This window comes from Anabrus simplex, chromosome 3, assembly GCF_040414725.1.
Source record: "Anabrus simplex isolate iqAnaSimp1 chromosome 3, ASM4041472v1, whole genome shotgun sequence".
In the NCBI taxonomy this organism is placed as follows: domain Eukaryota; kingdom Metazoa; phylum Arthropoda; class Insecta; order Orthoptera; family Tettigoniidae; genus Anabrus; species Anabrus simplex.
This window is the reverse complement of record NC_090267.1, coordinates 134,090,304-134,116,003: the sequence shown is the minus strand read 5'-3', so window position 1 is coordinate 134,116,003 and position 25,700 is coordinate 134,090,304. Positions and strand designations below refer to the sequence as shown.

At 39.7% G+C, this 25,700-nt stretch overlaps 1 protein-coding gene across 2 annotated transcripts in view; it reads right to left on the bottom strand.

The window, feature by feature from the left end:
- The window catches only part of xit (ALG6/ALG8 family glucosyltransferase xit), a 221,739-nt gene that overhangs the window by 11,850 nt on the left and 184,189 nt on the right, over positions 1 to 25,700 (bottom strand). For both annotated transcript variants that reach the window (XM_067142719.2, XM_067142718.2), the window contains exons 5-7: positions 21,894 to 21,999; positions 21,679 to 21,812; positions 8,430 to 8,569 (exon numbers count right to left, since the gene is read on the bottom strand). In XM_067142719.2, the coding sequence (XP_066998820.2) occupies positions 8,430 to 8,569; positions 21,679 to 21,812; positions 21,894 to 21,999 (380 nt within the window). The remainder of the gene's footprint in view (positions 1 to 8,429; positions 8,570 to 21,678; positions 21,813 to 21,893; positions 22,000 to 25,700) is intronic.

Sequence of the window (25,700 nt, the reverse complement as noted above, 5' to 3'; positions counted from 1 at the left end):
CTCACTCGCTGTATTATTATTATTAATATTATTATTAAGATTTAGTCTGAGGATCAGTGGTAAAGTGTTCATATCCAGGTACCAAGATCGTAGGTTCAAATCCGGCAGTCGCAATCGGATCACGAGGGGCGGGAGAGAATTCATTCGGCATTCCATGTCGTACAATACTACTACGTCAAAGATCTCTGGTGATATATTTCGTGTTCATTCATGCACAGGATCACTAATAACTTCTTCTTCACTAACACTGCTGAAATCAGAGCCTAAAACATAATATATGCTTTGAATTTCGCTATTACTGAGCATTTCGCACGAGCAAGCAACTTCCTTCTCAGCCATCTTGTCAACAACAGAATACAAATTTCTCGATCGATATTTTAATCAATTCTCTTTGCCAAAGAAGCATATCAGAGCACTCTGGTGACATTTTGATACACCAAGAACAGGTTTCAATTAGAAATGTTTCCGGAAAAAGCCAACAGATGTCACAAATGTCTCCAATATGCGACTTTGCATCCCGGCGTACCAGTTCGCTTGTGGAGTCCTGGCCCAGGCGCTCGAGTGCGTACCAGTCCGCTTACAGGTGCATAGGGGTTAACTGATGAGGGCCGTATGTCCTTTTCTCTCCAACTCTGTTTTGCCTTTTTCTTCTTAATGGAGTAAATTTGATCTTGCTTTTAATTTAATGATCTGATCCAGTGTCCGTTCCTCTTAGAACATTGACATTGTGGATTTCCTCGTGAAAGAATTTGTCCATACATACGTGGTCTAGCTGCCATTCCCCTCTTGTCCAATCAGGATGTTTCCAAGTTTTAAGTTTGTGTGGTAATTCCTGTTAGTATATTTATGAGGAGCCCACATTCCTACTACATCTCAATACTTCTTTTCATCACCCAGTCAAGCGTTAAAGTACCCTATAAGGATCTCGATGTTATTCATATATATTTATTTTATTCATTGTCTGATCAAGGAGATCCCAGAAATTATCGACTTCTAGGCAGAGTTTTTGTTAGGAAACTTTTTTTCATTGGTAGGGGCATGAGCATTTATGATAGTATAAAGTTCATTTGTGGTTTGTAAAGTTAGAATTGCAATTCTCGGTAAGATGGCTTTAAAATCAATTATGGAATCTATTATTTTCCAATTTATGATACATCCTGTACCAAAGTGGGGGCAATGTTTCATGACTCTTTGGCCTAGCTTCCCATTGTACACTCTACAACCTTGAGATTCAAATGGATCTTCTGTTAAATTTATCATTTCTTGGAGCCCTACCAGAAGATTATTTTGCCTATCTAATTCATCTGTGAAGTTCTTGAACTTTCTGGTTTTTAGTAAGGAGTTTATATTGTGTGTTGCAATGTACTTAATATGCTTATATTTGATTCTATGTTTGTGTGTTTGGTTATCTGTATGTATTTTTGAGTGTTCAAATTCATTCTTGTCTTTTAGGCGACTACCCACCAAATCCGATGTAGTCTTCTCCATCTTTAAGGGGTTGGACAGTGGAATTCTTTTACTAAAAGACTTTTCCATATCTGACTGTCAGAGGTTATCAACCTTAAGCGGAGCAAGCTCCGATTTACAACTACGGTTGTTAGCCGCTAAGGACATTTATTCAGCTGCCACTAACATGTGAAACAGCCACTGTTGGGGTACCGCCACCAACATGTGGAACCGTCGTGCCCTTTATTGTCCCAAGATGTTTATTTGCCCTTTATTGCCCCAAGATGTTTATTTTCTGGCTGTAATTTTGTGGCTTTAAGCCAACCCTCCTCTTTTTTCTGGGCTTGGGCCCAGTAACAGCAACTGCTGAGCAACTCAATCCACCCAGCAGATACTGCAGGCAGGTCCTTCCTACTATACTTCACCATTTCAGGTCTAATTTCATCTATTCTTACTGCTTTATGACAATGGAGTTTATTTACCATCCTTTCCACTTCATCTTTCATCTATTCCTGCTGCTTTATGACAATGCAGTATATCTACCATCCTGTCCACTTCATCAAGTGGAATTTCACCAACATTATTGTCCTCCTCCCCATGAGCTCAGTTGTTTGTGACATCACAAGGAAGATACCCTTTTACATTGAGAAGATTTCAAATCCACCTCTCTAATGATTCTGTGGTGGCGGTGGCGAAGCCAAGATGTGACAGTGAGGGCGGTGGCAGTGAAGCCAAAATGTGACAGTGGAAGGATAGTACGGTTCTATCAAGAAGTTTCCAAATCAAAGGCATACTTTCAACTTTCAAGTACTGAGAAGATGGCGACTACTGTGTGTGAGTCTGTGATATCCGTAGTAGATAATGGTGTAAGATGCAGTGAAAAATGTGGCAAATGCAGAAGAGTAGTTAAAAATGGGATTCTGTGTCGTAAGTGTGATGAATGGTACCATTTTCGTTGTGCAAATATTGTAAATAGGACTGATATTGAAGAAAGTGAGTGGCTGTGTCCCGAGTGTAAACAAACCGATAGTGAGGCAGACAACAAGAAAGAGAGACATACGAAACTATAATTAAGATTTTAGGAGTGCTACAAGAAGACTTATGCGCTCTGAAACGAAAATGAAAGCTTAAAGGACAGAATAAAGAAACAGGAAGATAAAGAAAACATTGGAGAAGAAAGATCGCCGTGGACGGAAGTGACGCGTAGCCATTTTAGGCCTAATGTTAAACATGTATGTGGCTTCATCACTTCAAAGCAACAGGCAACATAGTAAAAATTACATAAATAACCTATAACAAAATTGAATGATTTAACTCAAATGCACCTGCAGGTGGATTGGTACGTGCTCTGTCTTACAGATTAAATATCCATAAGCATTCTGATCTGCACCCGTGACCCTGTTAGAGCATTAGAAAAGCAGTGGAGAAAGAAAGGAAAAGAACAGTTGCTGAGGAATTATTCAATCAAATACGGCTCCTTTGCCTTCTGCCCTGAAATGGTTTTCTGTGATTTCCCATTTTCACACCAGGCAAATGCTGGGGGCTGTACCTTAATTAAGGCCACGGCCGCTTCCTTCACAATCCTAGCCCTTTCCTATCCTTATGTCACCGAAAACCTTCTATGTGTTAGTGCGAAGTTAAACCATTACCAAAAACACTTCTTTTTCTCCCTCTCCTTTCCTTCTTCTCCTTAAGTAAAGCAGCGGAGAAAGACAGGAAAAGAACAGTTCCTGGCGGCTTACTCTATAAAATATGGCTCATTTTTTCTTCGTTTCTTCTTCTTCTTCTTCTTCTTCTTCTTCTTCTTTAGGAAAAGTGGGGGAGAAAGAAAGAAAAATGGCTGAGGGCTTACTCTTCCTTTTTCTTCTCCTTTAGGAACAGTGGAGGAGAAAGAAAGAAAAAGAACAATGGTGGAGGGCTTCCTCAGTCCAATATAATTTCTTCTTTTCTTTGATTATTTTCTTTCTTCTTCTTTTTTTAGGAAAAGCAGAAGAGAAAGAACTTTTTTTCTAGTGGCTTTACGTTGCACCGACACAGATAGGTCTTATGGCGACGATGGGATAGGAAAGGCCTAGGAGTTGTTGGAAGGAAGTGGCCGTGGCCTTAATTAAGGTACAGCCCCAGCATTTGCCTGGTGTGAAAATGGGAAACCATGGAAAACCATCTTCAGGGCTGCCGACAGTGGCATTTGAACCCCCTACCTCCCGGATGCAAGTTCACAGCTACGCGCGCCTAACCGCACGACCAACTCGCCCGGTGGAGAAAGAAAGAAAAAGAACAATGGCTGAGAGCTTCCTCAATCAAATATGACTTCTTTTGCTCCTTTTCTTCTTCTTCTTCTCTAGGAAAAGTGGAGGAGAAAGAAAGACATCAATGGCGGAGGGCTTACTCAATCAAACATGACTTCTTCTTTTCTTTATTTTCTTATTACCATTACACCACCTTATTCGTTGTGGAAAGAGCTATTTTTGACTTGTTCGTGAAGTTTTAGGGCAATCCTGCTGAATGCATTCTGACTCCAGAAAATTGGTGGATTCCTGTCAATGTCAGTTGGGTGCATATGTGTTAACAATTTAAAATAATGACTTCTTTGCAATTTTTATGCTGGCAAGTTACTTCAGTGCACCATTTTCAACTCTCTAGGATAAGAATAAAGCCAGATAATTCCAAGAAAAGGGAAGAGGGAGAAAAAAAAAGAAGATGAAGATGAATATGTGTAACTGTTTAAGTTTTTCAATCTGAATATTACTCTATAACATTCCTTGTATATGTGCAATGTTTATATTGAACTTGTGTGTTCGACAGACTGAAAAGTTTTTAAAGTTACATTTAACTGAGTCGACACTGGAAGTATGGCTTCCTTCTTTTTTTTTTTTTTTTTTTTTTTGTTTGCTAGTTGCTTTACGTCGCACCGACACAGATAGGTCTTATGGCGACGATGCTTCCTTCTTTAAAAAAAAATTTAAAAAAAAAAGCTAATACATCAAGATGTACGATCTGTCAATATAAGCCTTACATGAACATTGAAGCTCTCTCTCCTGACAAAGCTAGGAAGGAGAAACAAGTTCATCAATGATTGAGAAGAGAAGGATATAGAAGAAATGGGACTGATGAGGACAGAGACTATCTGTCTCGAAACGGTAATGTATGAAGATGTGGAGACTGCCCTTATCCTTATTTTTTTCTATTTTGCCCTCTTCTGATCCTGGATTGTCATTGTGTTTTTCCTATTTAAGAGGAACCTCAATTATTCATTCCCGGAAACTAATTTTTCCCGGATTATTCGTTCAAATCATGTGGTACCATGAGCATCCTAATTAAATCATGTTAAAAACATTGTGCATTATCCGTTCCTTGAAGAAAAGATTTCCTGCGTCAACTGTCCAGAAATTTCAGTCCCATCAACCCTAAATCCTCGATCAAGCATTTTTCATGAAACAGTATCTCATGAAAGGACTGCTACGGCATACTTATGGATCTTGGTGTTTTTAACATCCCATGACTGCGATAATTAGAACAAGTACTGTTGCCTATTGAAAAAAGCAATTTGTGGTGAACTTGCACAAGGGACCATCTTAGCATCGCATTCAGCTGGTATTGTTTAGTGAATTCTCAGAAATCATAAAGCAGAGATTGGTCCAACAACTGGAAGGAGACTGAGCACATTTTGACAGCTCTACTTGAAGACAGAACGAGTTTCGTCAAATGTTTGTACTTGTAAAACACCTACATTATGTCCAGGGTTAGATGTTTACTTTTGACTTCTTTAGATTGTATTGCAGAACAGGTTTTTGGCACTTCCCTCAATACACTATATAGAGAAGGATGTAGAAGAACTGTGATTGATGAGCCTATCTATCTGGAGATGGTAAAACAGCGAAAACTCGTTAGTGCATTCCTCATTAACACGTTTTCCCACTTAGCACGATGTAAATTTGAGTCCCGATTCTCATCGTATCTACAGTACATAAAAATACCTCACTTATCGCGTCACGAATTTTCGCTGTTACTGCTTAGTAGATCACATTTTTCCTAGCCCTGAAACTGTTATTTGTCATCCCTTGTAAAAGCAACATGATTTCCAATTCAGGTAAGAAAGAGCCCTCGATACAGTTGCATGATAATGGGAAAAGGCCTTGAATTCCTGAACTTCATAGGATAAATTGCACCTTCCGGAAACAAGCCCCATGAATGTTCAGTTTTGCTTGCCGGTTAGCAGCGATATTGCTGAATAACACAATGAGCCTGTTTGTGCTTGTATTTCGCATTCCATTCAGAAGTTAGAAATTGATTTTGTGTTGAGTGGTACAGTGAAGAATGGTGAATATTTATCGTCTGATAGCCTATATCTGGATTAGAAACATAATCCAGTTGACTAGTGAAGTTGACTAACGTGGTGCATATTTGTCTTGTGACAGCCTAGTTGTGGATTCGGAAAGGGTCATGAAATTCCTTAATCATGAGGACAAAATTAAAATCTGTCAGAGGGTGGACTGGCACCCACATCTTAAAGCATGCAGGGGTACTGCAAATATTGAAACAAGCACCTTTGAGTTTTGACTCGATTATTCGAGTTGGTCGAATCAAAGTTTTGTCTTCCAAAATGGTGGCCAAAGTTGCAGTCGCACATGGTCGAGAGTAACCTCCAATTCATTGTCTACGAGTGTGACCGAAAAATAATGTTTAATAACCCACTGCTCCAAAATAAAAGGCTTCTACTAACATTTATTTTTAGAAAGTGTGTTCTGTAATAATAATCTGATCATTTTATTGCCCCCCATGTAAATGTTTACATATTTTGTTGTCTGGTATTTTTCACACCTTTCAGTGCACTGTAGTTATTTTATAACCCCAGCAAAAAAGGTTTTCATGTTTGTTCTCTCATGTTTTTCACACTTTTAATATTCTTCTCTCATCCTTAGAAAAGGTAGATACAGTACCCGCGGATACACAACGTAAAATGCCGTGATGTCGGAAAAAATCTTATCTAGTGTTTCCATATCCCTGTTGAATAGTTTTTGTTTGTGTATTCAGCAGTACATTTTCTCGCTTAACATGTTACTTTTCCTTGTCCCCTGCAGAAACGCCTTAACAAGGTTTTACTGTATTTGAAGATGTGGCGACTGTCCTTATCCTTTTTTTGCTATTTACTTTACGTTGCACCGACACAGATAGGTTTTATGGTGACGATGGGATATGAAAGGCCTAGGAATGGGAAGGAAGTGGCCATGGCCTAAATTAAGGCACAGCCCCAGCAGCCTGGTGTGAAAATGGGAAACCACGGAAAACCATCTTCAGGGCTACCGACAGTGGGGTTTGAACTCACTATCTCCCGGATGCGAGCTCACAGCTGCGCGCCCCTAATCGCAGACCAACTCACCTAGTCATCCTTATCCTTTTGTGTTTTCTATTTCGCCCTCTTCAGATCCTGGATTGTCATTGTATTTTTCCTATTACAGTGGAACCTCAATTATCCGTTCCCGGAAATTACGCTTTCCCAAATTATTCGTTCAAATCACTTCCGGCTTTCAGACAGGAATCAAAATTGCTCCTCCTTAACATGAATCTAGTATTTTAATATGATTGGATACAATGACGTTAATACCATAAATTTACTCATTTGGAATAAATATTTCAGGTTTCCTATGGGAGTCAACATTTTTATCTTTATCTTTATCGTACAATTATGTTCTCGAGACCAGAACAGATATTGCGCCTTACACATGAAGCCACGGGAGGTCTTGGGATTGCCTATTACTGTTTTGGTCCTAATATAAAGTGGGGAATTTTACGTTTATGCTTTTGTGTTAAAATGTCTTTATAAAACCCGCAGCTGTTTTATATGCGCAGCGTAACATTCAAAAAGTTTGTATCATTTCCCACTCGTACTGGCTTGTACAATGAGTGCATTTTCCAGCTGAGCTCAAGGTCACAAATAAGCAAAATTTCTGGAGTTTTGATGATTTTTTTCTCTTTCCAATTTGCTTATGATTAGTGACAGGCAGAACTGAATATAATGCACTTGAGAAATTTTGAGAATCGATACTTACTTTCAAAAGCATATTCTTGAGTTCAACATAACCTTTAAAAGTCTGTGTAGGCCTAATCTACGCAGTACAAGATTTCCAAAACTTACTACGAACAGTATACCGGTGACCAAATTACAATGGGAGATAAAAAAAGAAGCAATTTTGCCATCATGTTGGCTGCTTTTGTATCTAATGTGCTTCATTTTATTAGATTGTGGAATTAAAAAGTGCTTGTGGCTGATTGTTGTTTAGCTTGGCGTTATTAGATTTTTCGATGAATTTGCCTGATCAAAGTTGTTGACCTAAAAGAAGTGTTCGCAGGAAACTGACAAAGTTTTTCCCAGTAAAACTGAATGTAAAATATCAAGAATTTTAACTCATGTAATTAATGTTTAAGCCAGTCTCGCAGTGTGACTGCCTGCCTCGCCTCTCACCCAGAGGTACCAAATTCGATTCCTTCAGGCATTTTGGCTTGGATATAAGGGCTGGTTCCAGGTTCACCCAGCATATGTGATTACCGTTAATTGGGGAGCTATCTAACTGTGAAATGGTGGCCATGCGTCACCTCGGAATCTGCAGGTCTTCAGGCTGAGCAGCGGCCACTTGATAGGCGAAGCCCCATTAGGGCTGTAGTTTGGTTTGAATTAGAGTGTTTGTAAGATTATAATTATATGTATTTCATTTTTGTGTTGTTTAGTGAAATTGTTGATGGTTTTAATTCATTCCCAGATATTCCATTTTCCTGTATTGTCCTTTTTTCCACTCTAGTCCCTGCAAAAACGGAGAATCGAGGTTCCACTGTCTGTGTTCCTATTCCTTGCTCTTTTCTTTCTATTATATGATTTGATTTGTCGTGTGTTTGGGCGTCATGCCATTACATAAGTTAGAAATGACATAACCAAAAAAAGGAATATACATATGTAATTAATTACAACTGATTTAGAGTAGTATTACCTGAGAGGAATGATGATGAGTAGGATGGCCTTCTCATGTACATGCCAGCCAAACATGAAGGATCCGCAGGCACAGAGCACTATACATCGCACAAAGTGCAATGGGTTTCCAGGACAGTACCATAACTTACCCAGAGCAGGCTGAAATGTAAACCATATATCAGTATCACCAAGAACAGTCATAATGGAAGGGAAGAGAAAGCATGCTCTCCCTGTAGTTCAATTAGAACCAAGGTGCCCAAACTGCATGGAGTAATTATCTAAGGCAAGGGGTGGCAATCCAGATGTTCAATGATCTACCAAAAAGTTTCCATATTTTTCAAGTGATATACCCTTTAAAAAGTTGCAATTCAATGTATTTGTTTGAGAAGTAAATTATAAAGCTATAGATAATGATATTAAGACCATCATATGGAAATGAATTACTGGAAACAGCTGCAAAAAAATATAGAAGTTTACAGATACCTTTCAACTTAGTATGAAACTTGGCAGGGAGTTCTCTCAAGAACAGCCTTTATGGACATGATAATAAGCTTTTAAGCTTTTGCCATGTCATAAAACAAGGTGAAATTCTTTACGTTTCACACAGTGAGCCATCTAGTGACATCTAGTACCACTTACTACAGACCAATGGTAAAGCACTCTTAAATTCAAAACTTCCATTATTAGAGAAGTCTTGCTCATGAACAGAAGAGATTTTCTTCTGAAGATGCGGAGCCAAGTTCACTGCGAAAAGTAAAGAATTTCACCTTGCTTTCTTGACATGGCAAAAGCCCAAAAGCTTATCATTATGTCTACAATTACGGGCCATGAAAGCATCAATCTAAATACCAGCCTTTATGTTAGGTGAATAATTAACAACACTGACTCAAATGAACTATTCCAAATATTTCAGTTAAACTAGTTCTCAACTAATTTTTCATATGGACTCTGCTTGAAAATGAGGATCCACAAAGGTATGTTGAAGCAGACAAGGCCTACGAATGAAGCCCAATGTCATTCAGTAGATACTTCTCTAGTGGAATCACAGACCAACATTTCTTAGGTTCTGCAACACTATTTACACAAAGAATAGATCAATTATATGACAATTTGAATGTAGTAGAGCCTCACTATACCACATGTATGCAAGGGGAAATAATATTTTCAGTCATTTCAAAATCTGTTCATAGGTGAACAAGTGAGTCTCAATGCAAAACAAACCACTCCTATTGCTTGTGTGAAATTAGGCGCAGTGGATTTGAATATTTCCTGGAAAGCTTTCCTTAAAGCTCACGATCTACTAAACCTGTTTCCATTAACTACTGGTAGATCGTGATCTGACAGGTTTTTGGCCCCTGATCTAATGGGGTGCACGAAGAGCCCTGGGGCATCAGCGTCTGAAGGTGTGCTGCAAAATGTTGAAATGTTTTAAAAAAATCCATTGCTGCTGTTTGATTATTATTATTATTATTATTATTATTATTAATATTATTATTACTGCTAAACTCTTGGTGTCAGGCAGTCAGCCCACCATAAAAGTCCTAGCCATATCACAGGTACGGATAGCTTTCCAAAAGTATTAGTGGAAAATGCTAAGGGATACCCTGGAGGTGGCGCGTGGTCTTATCGCTGTGGACTGTGAGAAATGGGCAAGGGCTATCCATGGCTCTAGATGTGTGGAGCTATACAAGCAAGTTCAGAACATAAATACTGGAACTCCAACTGGGAAAAGCTACGAGCTCTCTGAAAATGAAAAATCAACACTGCATGCATCCAAGAGACCAAATGGGCAGGCTCAAGATCTAAACACATAGGAAATGGCTTCAAGCTCATCTGTATGGGAAATAACAACAGTATAAAGTACACTGTGATCACATTGGATCAAAATTAAAAGAACAAATTGTTGAAGGGAAGAGTGTGAGCAATAAAATGTTAGCCATCAAGCTCATGTTATGAAATAACACTCTGAACATCACTACTGTCTTCACAAGCTGATTATGATCTGGGAATGAAAGAGGAGCTCTGGACAATGTTCGATGGTGTTTTCCAAAATAATCCGGCAAATTAAAATCTATTTATAGCCAGCAATCTAAATGGTCGTGTAGATAGAGAAAGATCTCGGTTCACAAGAATGCATGGAGGACATGGTTAATCATCCAAGGAATGAAGAAGGGGAAATATTTCTTCAGACAGTCCTAGCATATGATCTTGTATTGCTGAAAACCTTCTTCAAGAAAATGGGTGAACACTTAATAACTTACAAAAGTGGAGGAGTGTCATCCCAAATTGACTCCATATTAACCATACAAATAGCCCAATGACATGTAATGAACTGCAAAGTCATCACTGGAGAATGTCGGACTTCTGGTTGCTGATGTTAAAATAAGGAAAGTGTCAGGATTGAAGAACCAAAAGATGCTAATAAGAACCAGATGGTGGAGACTCTGTGGAAAGGAATCAGCTAGCCTTTGAGAAGACATTCTTAATGCAGATGAAGCAGCGGTACTGAGCAAAAGAGTGGCACTGTATGTCCTCGGTTACAAGGGAATCCACCAAAAGATTCCTTGGTCAAACAAAGGGAAAACTATCATAAGAGAAGAAACCTGGTGGTGGTGGGGGTATGAGAAATGCAGCTAGCTATTAAGAAAAATAAAGATTGTGTCCTGTTTGATGGAATTGTTCTGTGTGTAACGAGCCTGGTGAGGTGGGAACGTACAAATAAAGTCCTTGAGCTGTTAACAAGAACTATGTTTCCCAGTTCAAATGCAGAACCTGTGAATAATGAGAAAAATATACCAGTTATAATGTCGTGGAGGGAAAGGCAAGATATAAAATCATGTCCAATAAAGAAAGTGTTTATAAGACTCACTTCAGAAGGTCGTTGACTGAGCGAAGCATACTGAAGCACTGTGAGTATGGCTAGTGTATAGTGCGTGTGCTAAGTACCAACTGATGAGCCCAACTTAGCACACAGGGGCAAAACACAGGCAACCAAGAATGAGTTAGCTGGAAAATTTATAATGTCCAATAACGGAACATTATATTGGTATTATAAATTTACTTACTCAGGACAAATATTTCATGTTCTCTACGGGAATCAACATCTATATCACCTGATGGCCAGACAGGCATCAGTTTTTGGAAATGAGACAAAGTCTCTCATAGTGCACTGGCACTGCTGGTGGCTTCAAGTAGCCTATGCAGTGGCCTGCACGGTATGCACTAGCCATGCGTCTTGGTGGGTGACCTAAGTACCAATTGATGAGCCCAACTTAGCATGTGAGGGCAAAACGCAGGCAACCAAGAATGAGTTAGCTGGAAAATTTATAATGTCCAATAACAGAACATTATATTGGTATTATAAATTTACTCATTCAGGACAAATATTTCTTGTTCCCTATGGGAATCAACATCTATATCGTCAAAACACAAAATGTCGAACCTGAAGGACGCACCGGAGGAAATTACTACAAAATACAGGAATATCAAGAGGGTTCACACATTCAAGTACCTCGGAGCGATGATACAGGTCAATGGGATGACCAGAGCATTCTGGAAGACTGGGAACATCTACAATAAATCATGTCTATCATGTAACACCAAAGTGAGACATTATAACACGGTCATGAAACCTGAAACCCTGTATGCATCTGAAACATTGGTCTTGAATCAAAAAGGTGAACTAAAAAACATCAAGAAACCAGAGAGAAGATTTGTCAGCAAAATTCTAGGACACAAGAAGGATACCGGTTGTGGAATAGACAGGAGACTGAGCAGATATCCAACATAGTACACGACATGATGAAACGTCGACTGAAATTCTATGGTCAAATCAAGAGAATGCCGGACAGCCGACAGACTAAACAGATCTTGCAATACACTGAAAGCATAAAGAACATGAAGTGGATCGCCGAAGTTAGAGAAGACTTGAAGGATGCTGGCATCACAGACTTGGACATACACGACAGACGGATATTCAGACAAAAAGTACATAGGCCTAAGTGGAAAGTGGGCAGGGAGGTCAAGAAATTGAAGACTGGAACCACTTGGTCTGAAGAAAGGAAGAAAGCACACAGTGAGAAGATGAAAGAAGTGTGGCACCTCAGAAATCTCACATCAAGTAGATGCTTCACGTGGTCCATTAGTGGCCTATACGATGTAATGTATTTTAATAAATTTGGAGATGTTACCTACCCAGCATACCTTAGAAAAGTGACTTGGCACATTGAAATGCATGATTGGGTATCCTCGAACTGGTCTGCGTGTTTTTTTTAATGTGTTCAGAACATTACCCTGTGGGGTACTAATAGTGCGCTGGAATCCCGTAAGCACTAGCCGAGTGTGTGGTGCTGCCTCCTGGCCACAGACATGGAATCTGGTGTCGGCATTTTGTTGACGTGCATATAGACCGACAATGGAGTGACCTTCACTTGTTACTCTGTACCGTTTCTGGAAGAAGCATCAACTTTAGGTCTCGTTGCTGGATAATTAATTGAGATTTGAGGGAATAAGGAGGAGTGAAGATGCAATTCAACCCAGGATAATTCAATCGCCTTTGGGAGATAGGCCAAACGTATGATTGATCTGTTTCACCTATTTATTGCGGGAAATTGTAAGTGCTGGACAAGCCTCTTTTCAGTCCTAAAAGTGAAGTGTGGAGTGCAGACTGGAAATGTAACGATCGTCGTTTAATAAGAGTATCGGAATCTAAATTATGTGTGGTGATATTGATTAAGTGAAAGACAGTGAATTTACATTCTTGGGGAAATGAGATTGTTTCCCAGATCACTCTTATCTTGTAAAATTTATTTATAGAATATTTTGGAATTCATGATGTAATTGTCTGATGAATGATTTACGTCGATAACTATTTTCAAATTGCTAAATTATACTTTCGGTATTATTTATTATAAGAGGTAGCTAAAAATGGAATACACCAATACTATAAATTTAGGGTGAATACCTGGGCTGTGTAAGTCAGATGATGGTTGTATTACTAGTTCATTTTCCTTGTTTTAATCTACTTAAGGTAAGCACTGAGCTCGTGTGTAATTAAGGGAGTTGAAAACTGTTTCTTATGTGCTAACTCATTTACTTGGAGGCAGCCATGTTTCCTTTCGTTGGTCGCATGACCCCTTGTTAAGGTTTGATTTGTAAACAACTAGTGGACCTGTGCCGTATTATGATTTTGACACTTGATGTGCGGTTTCTCTGTTGTAATGAAGATTTGACATTCGTCTGTTGAGTGATTATCAATGGCTAAGTTAGTTATGGATGTTGGTTCTGATTTAGGTTAAAGAAGTTGTATGTGCTGAGCCTTATTTTATTCTATAATTAATGATTTGTTATTTGTAGAGTGTTTACTAGCTCCAGGATTACAGATTTGCCTGTTCTGATTTAATTGCAATTCCGATTTGTTCTTGCGGAAGTTATTTCGTTTTGGCATCGATTCCCTGACTTTATTTTCTTAGCTCACCGAAGATAGTCATAAAAAACCATTCTCACTCTATCATTTAAATACTGAAGTTCGGGTTATGAGTTTAATATTATCATTAATTCATTATCTGAGTGATTAATGGTTGGATACTTAAAATACAAATGAATTAATTTCATCGACATTATGGATTAACATTGGAATTATGCTTGGTGGAAAAGAAGTGATATTCAGTTTAATCTCAAAGAAGGCTTAACGATCTAATGTCTGATTTGAACTTGAGTTTAATAATTTTATAATTTCATTTGGGGATTCATGTTTGTTGAACTACTCAACAATATTCTGTTTAATTAACATTTTAATTTTTTTGGAACTGGTTTTATCATTATTTTAGTCCGTATAATATTATTTAATTTGTCTATTCCACCTGACATCGGTGGGCTCGAATCACTTCCACATTTTTGCGTGACTTCTTTTGGAATTGTCTCGGTAAGTGTCCTGTATTTATTTTATGTGTCTTTTCTTGTTTATTTGTCCCTGGTCGTGCAACAACTATCGTAGTGAACCTTCTTGGAAAGTACGCAATAACGAATAAATAAATGAATGAATAATAATAATAATAATAATAATAATAATATGGCATCAGCTACTGTGTGGAGATGCTTTATTCTGAAGCTGTCCAGATCGTGTGCTCGTCAATTTCTCTACCAGAGTAACACTGATCTCTCTTGGGCAACCTATACCTAAGTTTTTATTTCTGTCAAGTGAACACCAAATACGGCTGGCCCCGTGGTGTAGAAAGCCAAGAATAAAGGCCAAGAGGATTCGTCATGCTGACCACACTAAACCTCGAAATCTGCAGTCCTTCAGGGTGGGTCACTTCGTAGGTTATGGCCCTTTGGGGCTACTGCTCCATGGGGTTTGGTCTGGTTTTGTTTTGTTTATAAACATCAAATACGTCACCAGAAATACTTTACATGCCAACATTATACAACATGGTGTCAAATGGACCTTTTTCTGCCCTTGCAGAATCCAAGTACCTCTGCCGGGTTTGAACCCACAATCTTAGAATCTGGAGGCTGATACATGAGCCTTACCCTGCCCAGAAGACTCATGGCCAACAGATACTGGAGCAACACACAGTCAGTGTAAGGACATCTTCAGCTTTTTTCAAATTTGTGTACTGCGTCTAATTCTTCAGCTGGCCTCAGTGGGCTGAGTGAATGAGACTCCAGCTCTCAGTCCAAGATTAAAATCCTTGGGACGAACCAGGATCAAACCCAGGGTCTGCAATAAGAGGTAGACACTTCACCTCTACACCATGAGACTGGTCTCTACATCTCTACACCGAGCTCGATAGCTGCAGTCGCTTAAGTGCGGCCAGTATCCAGTATTCAGGAGATAGTAGGTCCGAACCCCACTGTCGGCAGCCCTGAAAATGTTTTTCCATGGTTTCCCATTTTCACACCAGGCAAACGCTGGGGCTGTACCTTAATTAAGGCCACGGCCACTTCCTTCCCACTCCTAGCCCTTTCCCGTCCCATCGTCGCCATAAGACCTATCTGAGTCGGTGCGATGTAAAGCAACTAGCAAAAAAAAACATATATATATATATATCTATAAGGATCAAATAATGAAAAGGACAACTTTACTAATAAGATTAAAAGCATTAAAATTAAATAAGGCTATGGAATTAATGTTGGAGTTTAGGATATGATTGGGGATTGAAGACTGATGGTCCTTCCTGTTGCTACATGCTGATACTACCAAAAATCCCACCCCAAGTCTCCTGGATTCACATCCAGAGAACTGAGCAAATAGACAACTACATCATTGCGCCCCCACCATCTTAATAACATTTCGAAAATAAATTATCTTACAAGAGTCTGAATTAAAATAACCTATAGTTGTCAAATGTTTCAGAAATACGGCAATAATAATATGTCCTTTCCACAATAATATTGTGAATTGTTAATTGTGTATCATAATTTTCACTTCCTCTGCTGTTTCTGTTGGATATGGTAATGGAATGTAACAAATAATTATTCTTCCTGCTCCTTCTGGCATTTTCCCAGTTACTGTACTTGGGATCGGTACATGTAGATTCTCAGTTTTATGACCAGATGCCATTCCTGTTGCCAACCCTGTGTGGAGGGAAAAATTCACTATTGTAAGTTTCTGTGTGGTTGCTAGTGTGATATGTTGTATATACAGTACACTGAAGAAAATGGAAATTGCAACACCCAGAAGGAGTGGTGCTACATTGCTGCAATTGAACATGCAGGACGAGTGTTCGGTTGTGATTCGATTATTACACTTTCAGGTCCCTCTGACCGCAAGTTTGGACAACAATCAATACAGGATGTGCCCACCACGAGCTGCAATACATTGATGAATTCGTCGAGGCATGGAGTCAATAAGGCCCTGGATCGCTTTCTGAGGAATTGTGGCCCATGCTTGCTGCACTGCACGGGTCAGTTGTTCCAGAGTTGTGGGTGGCTGAGGATGGTTGGCTAGTTATTGACTCATCATGTCCCACACATGCTCAATAGGACTGAGGTCCGGAGATCTAGCTGGCCATTCTAAGGTTGTGATGTGCAGTGTGAACCCGGGCATTGTCCTGCTGAAACATCCCATTAGCAATGTTTGCCATCATAGGGACAACCACTGGATTGAGTACCCTATCAACGTACTGTCGAACAGTCATAGTGCCCTCAACAAGCACTAATTGTGATTTCATATTAAAGTCAATAGCTCCCCAGACCATAATGCTTGGTGTTGGCCCTGTGTGCCTCTCGACAATAAGATCTGGGCGGCCCCTCTCCCCGGTACGTTGGCGCAAACGATTCCGGCGATCACTGCGGGCAAGACAGAAGCGCGATTCATCACTAAAGACGACCCTATGCCATTCGTCGACCCACGTCGATCTTTCTCGACACCAGGCCAGCCCTACACGTCGCTGTTGTGGGGTCAATGGAACACCTTCTGCAGGGACACGGGCTCGTAAGCCAGCTGCACACAGGCGATTACCAACTGTTTGTTGTGTAACGTGGGGTGCCACAGCTGCTCGAATTTGCGCTGCTGTTGCATGGGGTTCCATCCGGGCCATCCGAATTATGCGGCGATCCTCTCTCACAGTTGTCTGTCGCGCTGGACCTGTGCCAGGTCTACGAGTGTGGGTACCTTCATTTGACCACTGTTGCCATACACGCTGTACCGTAGATGACTGTCGGCCAACACCTGCAGCGACAGTCCTTAGCGATAATCCAGCCTCACACAGCCCAATTATCCGAGCCCTCTCAAACGGCGACAGTTGTTGATAGCGTGCTCTTCTCTGTCGTCGAGGCATGTTTGACAGGGAACACTTCACTGCACAGACTGCAAGTCAACTACGCTACACCAGAGTCCGTATACTGGAGTTGATTCCTCCGCGACCAATCACGTAGAGAGACCTGTAGCAACAATCCAATGGGTCTGAAACTTTGATCGTTTACATACCTAAATGGCATCGTTCCACATCTTGAAAATCAACACAAATGACCAATGCCTCCATGGTGTTGCAATTTCCATTTTCTTACATGTATAATGCGTGTATTAAGAGGAAGACAAACACCCAATCCCCAAGCTAGAGAAATTAACCAAGCATAGCTCAAATCTCTAGCCTGGCCGAGAGTAAAATTCAGGGCCCTCTGAAGCAAAGGCCACTACACTGACACTGAACCAAAGAGTGAGATTTAGAAATAATTACATACAAAAATTGGTTTCCCAGAAGGAAACCATAATTCAATTTTTCAATTGTGAAAGGAGGCTTGCAGTGGTGTATTCAGTGGCGGCTCGTGAAAAAATCGTCCTACGTGCTACAAAAACAAGCTAAATACGCTGTTTTAAATCTGCATATTGCCATGATGAACAACGCATTATTCAAACTTGGTAATAATAATAATAATAATAATAATAATAATAATAATAATAATAATAATAATAATACAACTTTTCCCACGATTTATAACTCAGAACAAACAAAAACAACATTAATTTGGAAGCAGATGAATTCTTCGACAACTGTCTACGAGATAAATAATTCATTGGAGAAATATTGTTTTTACTAACCTAATGGCGCAACTTACATCAGTGCAAATAGAATCGTGGGAATATAGATCCCCACTAAGAACACTAATTTAATTTCACTTTATATACACTGCAGTGGATAAATAATTTGATAAATCTTCGTATAAACTTTAGCACTAACCCAATGACAGAAAAAACACGCACCAGTAATATAACCGCGAGATTAAAAACCGCACAAAGCAACTGAAAGAGCCACCAACTGATTCATTGAGACCTCCCCTATTACCAGAGTAAATGTCCGGCTCCATGGCTAAATGGTTAGCGCGCTGGCCTTTGGTCACAGGGATCCCGGGTTCGATTTCACCAGAGTAAATGACATTGTAATGCGGGATAACATTTAGGGTCAGTCAAAGATTCTTTGACTCACCTACGAATTCCTTATTTTTGACACAAAAGGTAGATGGATATTTTAATAAGCATGTGTGAGATAGATTGCCTCCACTTACGCTTTACTTTCGAGCCCAGACGATGCTACTCTCTAGTGGCAGGTTCGCTTACCACGTTCAACATAAGCACGGCAGACTGGATCCCTCGCTGTGCTCCAAGGAGCTAGCTAGAGCGACGCATCAAGTCGGCCGTGAACATAAGGGTAGCAGGAGACATCGAGTAATTCTACCCCCTTGCGGGAGAGGAAGTAACTATAAACGGGATCAGTGAAAGTTGATCCCGGTTTATGGTATACTCCGCCGGCTAGGGGGAATGTTGCAAGCTTGGCTGCGCCTGCGTATTGCTTCCTTCAGGCTACAGGCAAGGGCTCACTTCACATGAGCACGAGCCTTGTTCCCCGGGAGAACGGCGCTAGGTGTTCGACAGATCTCGTCCTGATTTTCACAAAACACAAATTCATATCGTACTCAAAATAACGAAAAGGCACCAGGATAATTGTACTGTACATAAATAATATTCCTTACAGTTCCAAGCTACGTGCTGGAGCCCGGTAGCACGTACTGACCGGCCGCCACTGGGTGTATTTATGGTGCAATGGCCACCAGTGTATTGGAAAGGTGTGGCAATCCAACTGACAAACCCATTGCCACACTGGGGCAAATTGTTGGTAATTTCATGATGGAAAAAGCCAGAAGAGCTTTAATAATTACATCCAAGTTTATTTTTGTGATTTGACTAACTCATTTCATATTTTTAATACTGTATTGGTCCAAATACAAGACAATGTTTTTTTTTACATTAAAATGTATTTTCCTTAAAAGAGTGCTATGTACGGTATACCTAAACACACACCCTCAAGACTTGTATATGAACTGACCTGAGAACTTTTCTTCAATGAGGATCTACGACATACTATGACTCTACAATCTACAAAAGAATATCAAGAGCTGTTACATGAATTAAAATTGAAGAAAACAGAAATTTGGAATGACTTTTATATAACGGATGCAATGATAACAAACAATTGCTGCCAAAGCCACTTCGATCTCAGGCATACAGTAACTCGTGCAGCGGTCCGTGGTTTCCATCATAAGGCATGTGTTGTACCTAGTTTTCACGAACCAAACTATGATTGAGTGTTCCGATGGTGTGAAAAATTTGGTGGTCGTAACCATGCCCTGGAGTGCCTGAAGAGGCCTTGTTCTCTGACAAAGCTCTGTAGCGAATAAGTTTGTATTCTTACACAATGTGTGCTTTTCCATTTAATATAAAATGTACTAATAAAAAAACCTAGTCATCTTATATGCACAACCTAACATTAAATGACTCATTTTTGTTGACGTCTATTTGTATCATTCCCCAAATTAACTGGCTTATGCCACGAAAATCCCCACACACATCATAGCTAAACTTAAGAACACAAATACGGTATACCAATATGTTTTTAGCTTTGACTATTTATTTTCCGATTTGTATCTTGTGATCTAGTGTTGCTCGGGTTGGCGTCTTTGTGTTAACACATTCAGTTTTCGTCTATTCCAAACATTGCAGATAAACTGAAAAGGAAACGAAATGAAATGGCGTATGGCTTTTAGTGCCAGGAGTGTCCGAAGACATATTCAACTCGCCAGGTGCAGGTCTTTTGATTTGACCACCCGTAGGTGAACTGCGCACTGTGATGAGGATGAAACAATGACGAAGACGACTCGCACACCCAGCCCCCGTGCCAGCGAAATTAACCAATGATGGTTAAAATTCTTGACCCTGCCAGGAATCGAACCCAGGACCCCTGTGACGAAAGGCCAGCATGCTAACCATTTAGCCATGGAGCCGGACTGTGAAAAGGAAAGTGTATTTGTCATTTTGGTAAAATAAAGGAGTGACAGTGTTTTGTCCTCTTAGAAAATGTATACAGAGCGCGCTTTTGTCTCCGTCTCGTTTGAGTGACCAGAATGCATCTGCTTTCCGGCAACTACAAGACAGACTGGATCAGCGACAACATGTTGTCTAGACATGCATTCACGGCCACATGGCCTCAAACTTAATTAACTGATAGCCATCCAGGCATTTCATTTTATTCTTTAAGGTGTAAATAGTTTCTGTGCATTTTGTTAAACATGAATAATTAAAATAAAAGTTTTATCATGTGTAATATTGGTGAATGACTCGGCCCTATGGTCTAATCACATGCATAACCAAACTTCAGTCCACTACCAGAATAATCATCGCTGTTTAGTATTACAACATGTGTGCTACAGCATTCAGTTCGTCACTCCAACATTTTTTGGTCCATTTCCGGGCCCGATATTACAAGGTAAAAGTGAAATTTGTGTGAAACATCATACAATGCAACATGGGACTCTTCAGTTTACAAGGTCAGATTCCTTTTTAATTACCTTTTCCATGCATTATTTACATTTGTGTGAGCCAGTGTTTTACGATGGATGAGAACAAAATCGCAAAGCTAATCAAGTAACAGGGTTATCTGAAGGGTAGAATCACAAAAATCAAAACTTTCGTAGAAAAGTACGACACTACTCAAAACCTAGCAGAAATTCGGGTCAAATGTGATGCACTTATTGATTTAGAAAGCAAGTACGATTTAGTTCAATCGCAGCTTGAGATGGAAGATAGTAAACAAGATCATGGTATAGATAGAGATGAAGTAGATGACATTGTGTACAGTTTGAAGGCAAAAATGCAGGTAGTATTGTCGCCAGACCAACACGAAAATGCCGGTAGTACCACAAGTAACATTTCACATTCGTCGCGCGAAAATATCAACATCAAAGTACCTGCAATTAAACTACCCATGTTTAGTGGTAACTGTGAAGATTGGATGTCGTTTGAAGATAGTTTACAGGAGCGCTTGAATATGTTGTAATTACATTCATAATTTATTCTTGAAAGTACCTTCCACAAATCAGGTCACCTTATACGCTAAGACATAATTTCTTTATGCTGGTATGGTTTTCCATCCTCTTTTAATTTTCATATTATTCACTCAGACCTATCTGGGGTGAGTGAATGGAAAGGATCACTGATGAAACTCAAGGAGGAAACATCTGGCTTTTTATATAGGCTTACATTTATGATCATTCATAACAAGCTTGTCGTAATCTCTCAATACGACTATCATAATGGTTTTGGTTTTCTTTCACGTAGAGATAGCCTTAATTAAGACTCCACTTCATTAGGTAAAAGTCTCCTTTACAGCAAGCTTAGAGACCAAAGAGTGGCTCCTTGCTACAGTTAAAAATTTATTGACGTATACTCATGTGGACAAAAGGGAAGAAGGGAAATGTTCCTCCCTACTTACCAATATAGCAAGGAGAGTGCAGATGAACGTAGTCCTTGGAGAAATATCAGGAAGGACAGAATGATGAAACTCCTGCACCAGACCCCCAGTCATAGCAGCTCTTTCTTGTGGTATGTGGAATCCAAGTCTTGTACCTTAACAAAACATGAAAATAAAACAAGGTACAGCCTCTTCTTCTACTTTCTTAATGAACAAAACTTTCTAATTGTGCTCACCTGTGACTGCAGCAATTTTATCCACAGTATTGTAGAGTGCCCAGAAATTAGGAGCCCAGTATGCATGGCAGAGCCCTCTTTTGAAGGGAAACAATCTTGAAAGTACCTGAAAATATTTTTACACAAGAAAATTTAAGCTATTTCCACTAAAATTATCACAAACATCTCAGCAACTAAAAATTCAAAATTTCTCTGAAGAACTGGCAGACTTAATCGTCTCAATATACCATTCTATCATGAACAAGAGCTGTCAGTGAGGGTAGTAACCATTTAACATCACCCAATGAAGCATACTTAACACGTTAGCTCCCATATCTGACCATGGTCAGACTAGGCTTCATGTGTGTAAAATACCATATCCGACCTTAGTAGGATATGAATTTGCACCAACTTTCTATGTTCATATGTACGTTAGATAACACAGTAGATAAGTTTGCTAGTAGATAGCAGGCAGATGAACATTTTACTACAGCCTGGGGTAATTTACCACACTGCAGGATGTGTAATCTAATTAAACACGTGCCAGTCCCGAGATCTCTTAAGTGCGTGGTTGGAATTCAAGTGGGGCTGTGTGATATGGCAAGTAAAAAATCATACTAGATAATATTGTGACCATATGTACAAATTTTTAGGGTTTATATAGGAGTGATAATGAGTTAAAGCTGTGTGTTACAGGTTACCTGGTGAGTCCAGGTTGCATCTAAAATTGCTGGGCTGCATGATTAAATACCCGTGGAGGGAGCTGGGAGTGAATGTGTTAACTGCCCAAGTTACAATATGAAACTGCAATACACACAACCCGAGATGAGTTGAGGAACTTATTATGGAAGGATACCAAAGATGCATGCACAACAGAGATCAGACATACTGTAATCAAATTTACATCATTATCAGCTAAAGTGGAAGAAAAATTTGGAAAAACTCTGAGATAGATAGAGAAAATGTTATAAGCACAGAAGTAAGGAAGGGGAGTCGTGTTGGTACAGATGGAATGGCAATGAATAGGAATTAGCAGATGTTCAGATCAGGGTCTGCTCTGGACTAATGAATGAATGAAATGAAATGGCGTATGGCTTTTAGTGCCGGGAGTGTCCGAGGACAAGTTTGGCTCGCCAGATGCAGGTCTTTTGATTTGACACCCGTAGGTGACCTGCGCGTCGTGGTGAGGATGAAATTATGATGAAGACGACACATACACCCAGCCCCCGTGCCAGCAAAATTAACCAATTAAGGTTAAAATTCCCGACCCTGCTGGGAATTGAACCCAGGACCCCTGTGACCAAAGGCCAGCACGCTAACCATTTATCCATGGAGCCGGACAATGAATGAATTACAGTGAGGAACAATAAGTAGGTAAAGGGAGGGCTGAATGATCCTTCTCAGCAGAAGGTGCCTTGTAGGAGAGGAACAGTGGAGGATAAGGAACCCCTGTTGACAAATTCTTTTAACTACCTATTTAATAACGCACCAACAAAGGTAGAGTTTCAATGATTGTGGGATTGGAGAGGGCTAGGAGGGAAACACAGCACCATGGCCTAAATTAAGGCACAGACCTGGTATGAAAATGATAATTAACAGAAAATTTAATGGAATCGACAGTGGAGTTTCTTCAAACTTGCAGCTGGGAATCGAACCCAGGACCCCTGTGACCAAATGCCAGCACGCTAACCATTTAGCCATGGAGCCATACAGCAGTAAATGATAAGTGGTATGAGAGAGGGAGAAAGATAGAGAGAGCACCACACAGCAAAACATTTAAGATTAAGTACTTTAATTTTTCTTTTTTGCTAGTGGCTTTACGTCACACCGATACAGGTAGATCTTATGGCGACAATGGTATAGGAAAGGCCTAGGAGTTGGAAGGAAGCGGCCGTGGCCTTAATTAAGGTACAGCCCCAGTATTTGCCTGGTGTGAAAATGGGAAACCACGGAAAGTGGGGCTCGAACCCACTATCTCCCGGATGCAAGCTCATAGCTGCACGTCCGTAACCATACGGCCAACTCGCCTGATCCATAAATCTAGGAGTCAATATGACTCAGTCAAATCGTGTATAAAAATAACTGAAAGCAGTTCATATTGTTAAAATATGTTGTGATGAAAATATTATGTCATGAAGGAAGACATGTTACTGGAGTGATAAAACTTTTTTCTATAGAAAAATTACTCGTAGTGTTAAGATCAGAAACAGGTTTCAGTTACTCTTGAGATCCTTGCATTTTGCCAACAATGAGTAACAGGTAGGCAAACGGTACAAAATATAACCCCTTGTGAACATGATAGAAAACCAATTTCAGGAAGGAAAACTCCAGCCTGTAATATGACCATAGATGAATCTATGGTTCCCTGGCAAGATGATTGTGCAAACAGTATCTTCCATGAAAAGCCCACAAATACGGCATTCAAAATAACACTCTAGCCATGCTGAGTGGCTCAGATGTTTGAGGCACTGGCCTTCTGATCCCAACTTGGCAGGTTCGATCCTGACTCGTCCGGTGGTATTTGAAGGTGCTCAGATACGTCAGCTTCGTGTTGGTAGATTTACTGGCACATAAAAGAAATCCATCGCTAAGGGGATGAAAAGGGGGGTGAATGTTTAAAATGAGTGTATCTATATCTCGAGAAATGAAAAAAGAACTCCAGTGTCTACGAAAACCGTAGAAGTAGTTAGTGAGATGTAAAGCAAATAACATTATTATTAAATATAACATTTCAGGTATAGCAAGTTCGTAGGCCTATTATGAACAATATAACAAATCTTTTATAATCAATGCATCCCTTGAAAGGAAAAGGTAAGTATAATGTGTAAGTACAAATTGTTGCACTATTTGATCAAATGTACATAATGAGTTAACCTAATATATCATATGTTTTAGCGATCACTTGTTTGGTTAAACTTGTGAATATTTTGGCACCAGGGAGTAACTTGGTGCTATTAGCTCACGGCACTAGGCAGCAATCCCATAAATTTTGATCTGGCACTCAAAGTGTTATTTCCAAACAAGTATCTTAATTACCATTATAGGCGAGTTGCATTCAACTGTTTATGCTCGACAATAATTATAACTATTTTTAAAATATTCATAAATTTCTGTCATGATGTTGCTTGACAGTTGAGTTTACTGAACAGAGCGCAGAGCGCATGCGCTGGGTTATTAATTTTCCGTGAATGGATCAGAGACCTTGACAATGCCATCCGCTTTCAAAGCTTTGATAGAAGGTTATCATAACCCAGCTTTATTTCAAATACAAATTGTTTATTGTACAGTTGGTGAAGTGAATTTGCGGTTGTGGAATTTTGGAAGTAGAAGGTGCATTGATGTTAATAAGTGTGTCCAACATGTTTGATTTTGGAAACAAATGCAAAGCTAGTGTGTTGAGCGCAGGTGCTTACCTAATTGGTCAAACAGTTGTATCATAATGAAAATCTGAACTCTGATTGGTGGAGAACATGTATCATAATGAAACAGGAACTATAATGAGCCTCATTAAGATCCAGTTTTCTGGCATATAATATTTATATTTCGGCATCTTTGGGGATGAAATAAGTATCTTTTGAGTTCCTTTTCTCCTTTGAAGTTCGACGTGTGCTCCACGTCCCTACCACCTATATCAGGGCAAAATTCCAACACTCTGGCATCTCTTAAAACTTGAAAGGAATATGAAAGTCCAACTACAATCTATATATATAAAATAACCTGTCCTGACTGACTGATTCACCATCACCGAGCCAAAACTATGGACATAAAGAAATTAAATTTTGGGGATACGTTCATATTACAATGTAGGTGCTCACTAAGGGAGGATTT